Source organism: Dendrobium catenatum, unplaced genomic scaffold, assembly GCF_001605985.2.
Source record: "Dendrobium catenatum unplaced genomic scaffold, ASM160598v2 fragScaff_scaffold_133, whole genome shotgun sequence".
Lineage (NCBI taxonomy): Eukaryota > Viridiplantae > Streptophyta > Magnoliopsida > Asparagales > Orchidaceae > Dendrobium > Dendrobium catenatum.
Window position 1 is genome coordinate 4511960 of NW_021318595.1, and position 11645 is coordinate 4523604.

Consider the following 11645-nt stretch of genomic DNA (forward strand, 5'->3'; position numbering starts at 1 on the left):
TTCAATAGTCATATCTATAACATACCAAAAGTTGTGCGGTGAAAGTTGTGTCAATACAAAACCGGGTCAAAAGTTCGACTACGAAAACACAAAACAGTGAACAACTCGGTCAAAACTCAATATCTCTGAAAACAGAAATAGGATTCGGAGTCCTTACCACGATATCTACACTTTTCCCAACAACAGCGTCGGACGAAAAGCGCTCCGCGGCCTCCGAAACCAAGCTTTTCCTCTTTTCCCTTTCTCTTTCTCTCTCCTCAAATCAGATATTTTGTTTTAAAATGATTTTCTCTCTCCTCAAAACGAGCTGATTTCCTTAAATCATAAAGCTGATCGGCCCGGCCGATCGCAAAATCGTCCCGGGACGATCAGACCAAAATCGATCGTCCCGATCGTCCTGGACGGTTCCCAGAACTATTCTCAGGACGATATTTTGAACAGTACAGATCGGCCTGGACGATCTCAATATCGTCCCGGACGATCCTGGGAGGAAAATCAAAGTCAGAGAGGAACAGTAAGGGAACGAGGTCTCACAGGTCAGGTGACTATGGGCTATTAAGATAATCCTCCTTTTGAAGGTGGATATGACACAATTTGAAGATGGAATATGAGACAAAATAAGAAGTCATGGTATTGACTTAGAGTAATCAATAAGGTCATTCTTCTAGTAGTGAAGGAAACATGACATGAAGACAACTAACTAAGATGTGCAGGAAGGCCTTGGTCGGAAGCTATTGAGGATGGCAGAATCAATCTTCCTCCTAAAAGCAACAAATGAGATAGCACATGAAAGTCATAAAATGTCATTGAGGATGGTTGGGTTGATCCTTTCCTATTGGTAAATGTGGTATAAACTTAATGAGATGTATATGATGATGCATGAATGGTAAGGGGATAACAGAGTAGTTAGAATGGTCTTATATCTAGAGATAGTGATGTTGTGACTTGAACATGATGGGCTAAGTAATGTAAGGTTATCCCTCTCCTACAAGAAGAGGATTATAAGACTAAAAGATGACATATAAGGAATTCTCTAATCTAGAAGATAGAGTATAATATCCAAGATTTTGAAAGTTGGATCAGACATTGAACAGGAAGAAGAGGCTTAAGATTTAAAGGTTGAACCAGGTTTGAATCGACATACATAATAAATGTTAAATTGCTAAAATATGACTTAAATGATTTAAAAATGATGTAATATGTTATAAATAATAAATAAAACTATATTATAAAATATAAATTATACATGAAAAAAATTAGATATAATTTTAAATTTTAAAATACATCAGATAAAAAATATTTTCAAAACTACTATCCAATAATTTAATGTCATTGAAAACCTCAACTCTACAACAAAAACAACATCAAGTCTTTACCACACTACGTGGGGTTAGCTATATGAATCATTTTTCTTCATTGTGTCATGTTAAGAGTCAAATTCTCATTTAGATCTAATAAAGAAATGTCATTTCTAATCTTTTCTAACCAAATCTTTTTAGATCTACCTCTACCTTTCTTAATATAGGTCAAATCTAATACATCTAATCTCCTAACCGGGTCATCGGAAGGCTGTCATTTTATGTGAACAAACCATCTAAGACGACTCTCTCTAATCTTATCTGTCATTGGAGATACTCCAGCATTTTCACATTTATGCTTGCTTCATATCCTATCTCTAAGAGTAGAGCCACTCATCCACTTGAGCATCCTTATCTTTGAAACACCTAACTTAAAATTACACTTCTTTTTTAATGGCCAACATTCTGTTCCATAAAGCATTACAGGTATATTTGCTACATCGAGCCAAGGCCCTCCTCATAAGGAAGGGCCTCATTTGTAATCAATTGCAAACACTAGTTGATTCATTCAAATTTGGTGGACCCCATGAATTTTCTCCATTTTCAGGGGTTTCCACATAAAAATTATGGTGTTATTTATAAACGTTATATATAACATTACTCTCTTATATGTCTGTGTGTTGAATATTGTACAAAATTAGGACTCTAAACTTTATATCTCTCTTCCGCCGTGAATATTCCAGGATGAAACACCTATTATGAAGAACCAATGTTTGTTTATGAATTTTGGTCATCAATATTCCAATTATTCTCAAATTTAGCTCCAAATTTGATGTGGGGAGATCGTTGTTGGATCGTTGGAAGAAGCGACACCGGGTGGAAATATCCAAACTGGTTTAGCCAACCAAATCCACCTCCTTATGGTGGCCAACCGGACATCTTCCTATGAGCCTGAAGTTCCTCCTACCCCGGTAGTATGACGTTGGAGTTGAGCTTAAATCATGTTTAACTTCATAAAAGTTTAATTCACTTTAGTTGTTTGTATGGCTGCATAGGATTAGTGCTTTCTTATGTTGCGTGTAGCCTAATAGGTTGCTACATTTGTCTATAAAAAGATAGCAAAGCTTGTAATAAAGAAAAAGGTTGAAATGAATAATATTTGAGTCTTGGATTCCTTTTGGAAATCCTGACGGACGGTCAGGTGGTAGTTCTTATCTCTTTCCTGTATCCTAAGAGTGATTCTTAGGTGGTGGATCCTTCTTCTAAGAAGTTCTTGGAGTGGTGTCCGACATCGTCACCAGATCATCGACATGGATTCGTCGAGCCCTCAGGTCTGGTGTCATTTGGTATCATAGCCAGCAAGTTTCTGGCATTCTTGTCCGTCGCCGGCGATTTTTGGTGGCGACCCATTTTTGGTGACAAAGCAGCTTCGGTGGCGAATTGACACAGGTAGAAGAAAAAAAAACTAAAGGGAAGCAAGAAGAAGACATCAAGAACAATAGTTTCATCTACCAAAAAAAATTTTCCAACCTTTTGTTGTTATGGTTTTCACATCCATCCAAACATCCACAACTATCAAGAAGACGCGAAGCTTCACCCAACTTGCGGTTGGTGCGTGAGATTGCCTAGCTCTCAAGACCGCATCCACAAGAACTCGATTGGCGTCATTGGGTGAAGGGCGATTCAGCAGTTGCCAAGTACCCAAGTCCTTGTTGGAGATTGTTCTTCATCCAGGTTTTAAGTTCCAGGCAAAAAGGAAATTCGATCAAATTTTGACAAGAATCCTATTATTCTATTTATTTGTTCTTTTATGTAACATGGCGTGAGTTCAGGTGGTAGGCGGACAACCACCTTCTCTTCATTCTTGTCTTTTTCTTTGCTCTTGTGTGCGGACCTCAAAATAGCAACCTCAAGAATTTTTAGATATTGAATTCCTTATGCTATATTCTCCAAATAATTACCTCCAAACATCCCTAGCGAGATCAAGAACAACAATTTCTAGTTATTGGTCAATAAATCAACAACTCCTAGAGTCGGTTAAAATGTCCCTTCAATGAAATCAATGGCGACCCATTAAAGAAGAAGCATAAATTGAAGATTTACTATAAGAAATTGCCCGACTCAAAGTACGATTGTCAAGGATTGAATGAAAAAAAAAACTTGAGCTCCCTTGGTCGAGATCTTAATGGTGTCCAGGAAAGTATGCTGCCACAACGGCTTCAAGATCTCTAGTTCCAACTACATCCTTAAGAATTGACGACGACGACGAGGGTATCTCTGAGGATCAGATCTTTTCCACTTACAAAGAAGTGTTTGAAAGATCACCTCGTCAGTCTTCCACCCCACTCTTGATCGAGTCCAACTTCAAAGAATTTGAAGATCCGTTGCAAAATTTCTCGTCTTTACCTATCTATGATGAACCCATATATGACGAGTATGATGACAACACGTTCTTTGGAGTTCATGGTCTTGATAAGCCCATGTCTGATGAGGAAAAAAAACAAACGATTGCAACTTCAAGAATAATGTGACTCCATTTCATTTCCTAAAGCATTTCCTCAAATTGCATTTATGGATGTTGTGATTCTAAATAAAGTTGCCTTGTTTGTTCTCGAAAATAAAGACAAAGATTTGATCACATATGGTTTGGAAGATTTACAAATAGAAATTCTCAGCATTAACTCCATGAATAGTGTCAATCAAGTTGTTCGTTGCCAAATTGATTTACATGAGATATAGGACCAAAAGCCTGTGGTGCTAATCATTTGGCTCATTTGGAGGCTTTATTGGAAAATATTAAAATAACTCATGTTGGCAGCCATCATGACTACAGTGTGCAAACTCTATGCATTTATGAAGAGAAGAAAAGAGAAAGAATAAAACCCTTCAGTTCATTAACAAGTTCCATCGACTCCAACTCATGCTGAAGTATCTCCTAGACGGGGAGAATGACACCGGGTGGAAATATCCAAACTGGTTTAGCCAACCAAATCCACCTCCTTATGGTGGCCAATAGAACGTCTTCCTATGAGCCTGAAGTTCCTCCTACCCCAGTAGTATGACGTTGGAGCTGAGCTTAAATCCGGTTTAACTTCATGACAGTTTAATTCCCTTTAGTTGTTTGTATGGCTACATATGATTATGTTGTGTGTAGCCTAATATGTTGTTACATTTGTCTATAAAAAAAAATAGGAATACTTGTAATAAAGAGAAAGGTTGAAATGAATAATATTTGAGTCTTGGATTCCTTTGAGAATTGTTCTGTATCCTGACGGACGGTCAGGTGGTGGTTCTTATCTCTTTCATGTATCCTAAGAGTGATTCTTAGGTGGTGGATCATTCTTCTAAGAAGTTCTTGGAGTGGTGTCCGAGATCGTCACCGGATCGTCAACGTGGATTGGTCGAGCCCCTTCGGACTGGTGTCAATAAGATGATGCTTGAAGGATTTCCAAGAACATATGATAGACCAAAGCTCGAAGGCCTAAAGGAGAATTCTATTCATCAATAATGCCTTTCTTACTACAATGCATACATATATAAATATCTATAGAATCTTCTAGCTATAAAAGCTTCTAACAAACTATAGTAAGCTAGTACTAAGGAGCACTTAAGCTATGATGTTCCACATCATTCTCCCATTGCGTCAAAAAGCTTGACTCCGTCGAAGCGTGTCATTTGGGAGGGTGTACATTATAATCAGTGCTCTTGTGTCAAAGATTTTGGGTCTTTGATGAACGCCCATAAGCTCATTTTGAGGAGCCCAAGCCAACATCTCTTGTTCACCGATGCATCACAATATGTTTCGAACCATTTCAAAGGCTATTGTGCTTGCCCAACAAAATCCCCTTGCATCCATTTGACAAGATAAGTACCTTTGATAGAGTTCAACTTCATTTCCTTGCTCCCATAAGCAGAGCCTGACAGCTGCCCATTTACAAAAACATGTAATGCATGACCAGCATACTATATGATGATAACAAGAGGTTGACCGCTACTCAGAAACCTTTCAATTGAATTTGCATCAACAATTGTAATGTACAAAAGATAATCATTAATGTCTCTAGACAAATTTATTGGCTCTAGTATACTAGTTCTTGTAAGAAGGGAATTAACTGTCGACATTGAAGCAATTTTCTCATCATGCCTTTCCCGCATAAGTTGTTCATTACTAGAGTCTAACATTTGCATTTATGATGTTTGAATGCAAACTTTTACGATGTTGAAGACCATGTTTCTGCAATCAGGAAGGATGCTAACTGACCAAGGTAGCAAAGCAACATTCTTTGGAGAAGGATTTCCCGGTGGAGGCGGATGGGGGAAGGAAGGGGGTTGGTTCTTGTACTGGCGGTTGGCAACCAAAACAACTTCATTCTTTATTTCTACAAATCCTTATGCTGAAGTTCTTGAAAGTTGTTTTAAAGCAATCAGTTGTCCATCTTCTAGTAATCCCTTATAGACTGTCCCAATAAATTTGGGGGCAGACCCTTCATGGACATTATGTCGAACAACTTGGGGGCATTTTGTTAGATAGACTTTTTAGGTCAAATTCAGACCAGGCATTTTCACACATGCAGGGAAAACGTTTGCAATACCACTTCAAACGGCTTTGCCACATGCATCAAAATCATTTGTATTTATTTTAGCAATGCTAAGGACATGAAGATCTTCACATTCCTTCATAAAGTGGGCCTTATATGAGATTGCATTGATTCGAGAAAGGTAAGACATAAGCATGTCGTGATAGTCTTCTCTCGACCCAAAGAGCCTGCTCCCATTCAGTGCTTGTTCACTTGTGAGGCCGTCAAGATTTTTCTCTAAATGCATGTTTATGATCTTCCTCAAGAAATTCAAGGTAGTCGTGCCCTGTCCATCTCCACAAAAAGCCAAAGTATTCCATTTGAGCCACCTAGTGAAGGGCTTCGCGGCGTCAATCACGGTCGACAGCCCTTCTTCTTTGGCGGCTATGTTCGTGAAGATAGTGGGGCGGCGGATATCGCCATTGGAGTGGAGGATAGTCGTCTTCTTCGTCATTGACCGTCCATCTCCTTCGGCGTCGCTCATCATCGACCACCCATCTCCTTCAACAGCGATCTTCGTCGACTGCCCATCTCCTTCGGTGGCGATCTACGTCAACCGCCCATTTTATTTGGCTTCAATCGTCATTGACAGCCCACCTTCTGCAGGCCATCGTTCTTCACAAGCTCCGAGCTCTGATATAAACTGATGTGGGGAGATCGTTGTTGGATCATTGGAAGAAGATGATGCTTGAAGGATTCCCAAGAACAAAGGATAGACTAAATGTCAAAGGCTTAAAGGATAATTCTATTAATCAATAATGCATTTCCTACTACAATACATACATATATAAACTACCTATAGAATCTTCTAGAAAAGCTTCTAACAAACTATAGTAAACTAATCCTAAGGAACACTTAAGCTATGATGTTCCATATCATAGCTTTTCAAAAAAAAAAAAAAGGTGTGAACCACATTAAAACTTCCCTCAATCAAATGATACTAAATAATTCCATTAATTTGACCATAGCTTTGATTTAACCTTTCCAGTAGGCTCCTTTTCTATTTCATTGTTTCTAACGTTTCTCATAGAATTCTATAGCTCACCTTCAGATCCCACACGCTTCTTATTTTTCTCTCTCATAATTCAAGTCTTCCTTTCTTCTCACTCCAAATCCTATAAGGATTAAGAAGGCTGCACACTGCTCATCTTGACCTGTTGGTTGAGAGCTTATACTTCTAACTAAGAGGTCTTGGATTCATACGTTGTATGTGTGAGTTTGTCTTAGACCGCCTAAATGTCCCAAAAAAATAAAAAAGGCTGCAAGAGCGCAGGTGATGACTCAAGGATAATCCCGTGTCTTATTTTTTGTTCATACATACACAACTTATTTATGTTGTGGGTCCATGCAATTTAATACATCAGAGTACGGTCCCAATGGTCGTCCAATTAAATCTAGTCGGCGATACGTACCATATTGGATCACCCAAACTGAATTGGGTAATTAATGATTCGGCAAAAAGCTACTTTCCCATATATGTATTGTCGCCTATATGTAGGACTAGTCGGCCAACTGTAAAAGATCTTATCTCCTTTGACCGTGCAAATGAAAAATAAAAATCCTATCCACCAGTTGTGAAGATTTGTATTCAAGTCAGGATATCGTCGTTTAGGGTTTAGTATACTAAATCCATTTATATTGAAAGTCTCTTGGCTAATTAGATTCATCATTATTATCCGTTACGTACATCACGGATGCATGCTGGTTCTCCAATGCTTTTTAAATTTGAATTGCAAAGCATTATAGTTGCCTTGTAATTACAAAGCATTAATATAGTGCTCCAAAGCTATTTATATTTGAACAAGAAAGGTCAAAGTCGGGAAACTAAATAAATAAAAGCCCCACAGGCCACTGAAAGTTACGAGATAATTATGGTGAAGAAAAATTATCCTGGAAATAATGCATCGAATCAAATATACAGCAAAAATTAATTAGTCAATGATTGTATACATAGAAAATTTATCCGACATAATATGGGATTACCGGGTGCTGTACATACATAATGCAAGAAGTAAATTAAAACAAGAGGCAAAGCTCCCGGTTTTGACCCACACAGTTGTTGTTCAAATTAAGACTCAGCTCCCGCCCACAGGAATTACGGCCGTTTTACTTCCTCTTTGCGAAGAATAGGATGAAATCATATATATTTTTTCTCTTTTTCCTGTCTATAAAATAGATACAGAAGCAGACAGAGCGGCACGCATCCCCAAGAAAGCGAGTTAGTTCCCGTCAATTAATTAAGCTATTAACAGCTTCTCCATAATTCATCCTCTTCTTTATATATATTACTACGCCAGATCGATCGACATGGCTCGTTGGATGAAACCAGAGGTCGATTAATTTGCTAATTTGTTTCTTCTATATGTCTCTCCTTGTGTCACTTGTCTGTGTTATTCGACATATAATTAATTGTGACATCGATCGATCGATCGTATGTGGTCTCATGCAGGTGTACCCGCTGCTGGCAGCCATGACGTTTGTGACAAGCATGTGCGTCTTTCAGATCACCAGGAATGTTCTCATGAATCCTGATGTCAGGTAATTTATTTGATTCATGCATCATCATTTTCAATTATCACCATCATCTTCTGCATGCTTTCCCTACAAATTCCTTCTTAAACTAACTTATCTTATATATATGTGAGTTACAGAATTAAGAAAAGCAACCGAGCCTCAGCTGTTTTGGAGAATGCAGAGGAAGGCTACAAGTACAGCCAACATGGTTTTCGCAAGTTTCTTAGCGATCGCACACCTCAAGTCTTTCCTGCACTCAATAGTTTCTTCTCAAAGACTGACAACTGAATGATGCTGAACCTTATACTAATTACAAACAATTGTTAAGAAGGATAAAATTTTTCGGTCAATTTTCACTTTCCTTTTATTTGTTTCAAACCTTTCATGTTATAGATTTTTGTACAGATAAATATCCACGATGTCAATGCTTACATGTTTGTATCTACTAAATAAATGGAATATGGTTGTTGACTTCATGTTGGTTCTGCTACATTGAATGACTTGCAACATCAGAAAACAGAATTTAAGAACAAAATTCAAATAATTTGATAATCATTCTACTAATTGAAATTTAAACAGGGTATTGATCTAATTGGTTTCCAAATAAAAATATGATTGGGCCCAAATTAATAACCGGCATTGGTGGGCACAACAATTAATATTGCAAATTAATTTATTAATTAATTTGATAGGAATGCCTTCCTTGTGTATCTACCAATTGAACCATGGTAGTTTTACAAATTTATAGAAATATGATGAAAGTAGTATAAAGTAAATTAACAGCTAGCTCGCTGATCACAAACCCAAGAGATCAATATGCAATACGCGCGGCAGTAGTGGTTTATTATAAATATCAAGCGAGAAGCCAGAAATCCTTGTGCTTCCTCGTGGTAATCAAGTATCCCCCACCAGCCCTCCTCCCTCGCCTCCTCACTCCCACCGCCATGCAACTCGCATTCTTTATGCAGTAATCCACCACCGCTTTGCTACCTTTACCACTACCACGGCCCCGCCACACCATCAGCAACCTCCACATCACCATCATCGGCCTCCTCTTCCTGCTCCCTAGCACCAAAAGCGCCGCTCCCTGTTTCTTTGCCGCCTCCACTATCACTGGTCCCTTGTCCTTCCCTTCCACCAAGCATATCTCCACTTTCACCTATATATAATTAAGAAGTTGATATATTCACATGTTCATATATATTCAAGTAGCTAGCCAAATTTTGAAAAAAAAAAAGAAAAAAGTCGATCGATCGATTAATGTGCGCATGCATGCCTCGGGTTTCTTCTGCTGTGAAATCCTCTTCATGGCACACAAGAGATCGTAGCTTCTAGGGTCTTTCATCTCGTCTCCGTCGACGGCGTGGGAGACATTAATATTAATGTTGGATGATGATGATGAGGAGGAGGAGGATGGCTTGACAACGTTGAGGAGGAGAATGGTGTCTTGGCTCTGAGCGGTGTGTGAGAGCGCCCATTGCAATGCAACTTTTGACTCTCTACTCGAGTCTACGACGATCATGATCTTCCTGCCTAGCACCTGCTGCTTCCCTCCGTCAGCTTCCACTGATGAATTGTCTTCTATATCATCGGCGGCCTCCACGGTGCTTGAGATGGGGGTTGATTTCATGGTCGGTGACCTCGGCGCTCCTCGACTCAGCCTGAAGCTTGGCAACTTGCCGCTGCTAATGCTCCTCCCAATCATGCCCATCCTCGCTTAATTAATCAATTCACCGCTACTACTGCACATCTTTTGCGCATATGGCTTTATTTTATAGGCCGTCAAGTACTACAAATTGATTCATTTTGATAATCTATGATGTATACAATTAACAAGATCAAGTAGTAGCTCGTACTGGAACACGTACGCACGTTTTCAAGATATATATATATATATACTATTAATTAATGCGCGCTGTTAGCTGGTAGCTGCTAGAGCTTAATTCATATATTCCATCAAATTCTTCTCTTATATTCTCTATCGATCGATTGATTGATTGATCAACAGCTAGCTATGTATTGTATTTTTAATTTGTTTATAACTGGATATACAATTCTTAGTCTCTAAGACGTGCACTGCATCATTCAGTTAGTTGGGCTCTTCATAATGTAATGCTCCGCCTACCAATTGTTTATGCTGCTTGCGCATTGGACTGAGTGAATGAGCGCATCATTAATAATTATTAATACAAAGAGAAGGAATAAACTGGCTTCACAATCCCCAAAATTTATATGATTGGTTTTGGTTAAAAATTAATCTGGCCTGATTATATGTACAATTATTTAGTTGAAAATATTAATTTAATCCATCTTCTTATTTAATTCTGAGGGCTTGAAGTCGGCTCCTTCATTTCTTGGTGCTCTCTTGAGTGTTTCTTCAATTCGTTGGTCCCTCCTGAGAATTTTAGAATTTTTATTCGTTTGCTGGTTTATTCTAGTGATTGAGGCTCGATCCTACTTCTTTAGCTATATCTAATTTCTTTTGTTCTCTAGCTTGGTGTTGGTAGTACATCTTTATCCTTTATCTAGGGGTTTTCCTAGCTAGATAGTGACAGAGCATCTATGCGTATTCAGCTTCTAGGCATACTCATATAAATAATATTACTGCTTTACCCTGTATCAAACCTTTATAAATACTTCTGTACTCAGTATTCAATAATAAGATTTTTCCATTTTACTTCTCCAAAATTACAGCTTCTCTCGGCTTGCTTTATTCGCTCAAGAAGATCTGTTCCTCTATCATGGTATCAAGAGCCTAATGGGGGATCAAGATTCGATTTCTTCACTCCCTCCCTCCTCTTCTCTCGCCGGAACCGCCAATGCTGAGATTTCTATTCCGGCATCGCTGAAGTTCCTGGTTTCTAACATCAAGAATCTGATTCCTCATCCTCTAACCTCTGAAAATTATGCGGTATGGAGGATCCAAATCCTTCAACAGTTCACTGCAACTGGTTACGCCGGCCATCTTTCCGGCAGCTCATCTTTACCGCCCGTAGACGATACTTCCGCTCACACAAATTGGATTCTCGTGGATAGCACCCTTCTTTCGGCCTTATTCTCCACGATCTCTCCTTCTCTTCTACCATATGTCATCACGGCGACGACCGCTCACGACGTCTGGACGACTCTCGAGCGCCGCTTACAACCGTCGAGCCGATCTCGTGTGATGCAGCTCAAGAATGAGCTTCATCATATTCAAATGAAGGATTTAACAATGCAACAGTATCTTTCACAGATCAAGAATATCGTTGACAGC

General features: G+C 38.8%; 2 protein-coding genes across 2 annotated transcripts; one reads left to right on the forward strand and one right to left on the reverse strand.

Moving 5' to 3' along the window:
* Positions 1-8179: 8179 nt before the first annotated feature.
* LOC110093509 lies at positions 8180-8677 on the forward strand. The gene is made up of 3 exons (XM_020818415.2): positions 8180-8206; positions 8325-8413; positions 8527-8677. The coding sequence occupies exons 1-3, from the start codon at positions 8183-8185 to the stop codon at positions 8675-8677; spliced, it is 264 nt and encodes an 87-aa protein (XP_020674074.1). The 5' UTR covers positions 8180-8182.
* A 565-nt stretch (positions 8678-9242) lies between these two features.
* LOC110093516 lies at positions 9243-10114 on the reverse strand. Its single transcript, XM_020818422.2, has 2 exons — positions 9666-10114; positions 9243-9548 (listed from the first exon to the last, which is right to left on the reverse strand). The coding sequence occupies exons 1-2, from the start codon at positions 10098-10100 to the stop codon at positions 9243-9245; spliced, it is 741 nt and encodes a 246-aa protein (XP_020674081.1). The 5' UTR covers positions 10101-10114.
* Positions 10115-11645: the final 1531 nt, after the last annotated feature.

Excerpts from the sequence above, each read along its gene's own strand:
- LOC110093509 (XM_020818415.2), top strand. The coding sequence starts at position 8,183 with ATGGCTCGTTGGATGAAACCAGAG. Across the intron at positions 8,207-8,324 it reads CTCGTTGGATGAAACCAGAG|GTGTACCCGCTGCTGGCAGC; the intron begins GTCGATTAATTT and ends GGTCTCATGCAG. Across the intron at positions 8,414-8,526 it reads CTCATGAATCCTGATGTCAG|AATTAAGAAAAGCAACCGAG; the intron begins GTAATTTATTTG and ends TGTGAGTTACAG.
- LOC110093516 (XM_020818422.2), bottom strand. The coding sequence starts at position 10,100 with ATGGGCATGATTGGGAGGAGCATTAGCAGCGGCAAGTTGCCAAGCTTC. Across the intron at positions 9,549-9,665 it reads CACAGCAGAAGAAACCCGAG|GTGAAAGTGGAGATATGCTT; the intron begins GCATGCATGCGC and ends AATTATATATAG.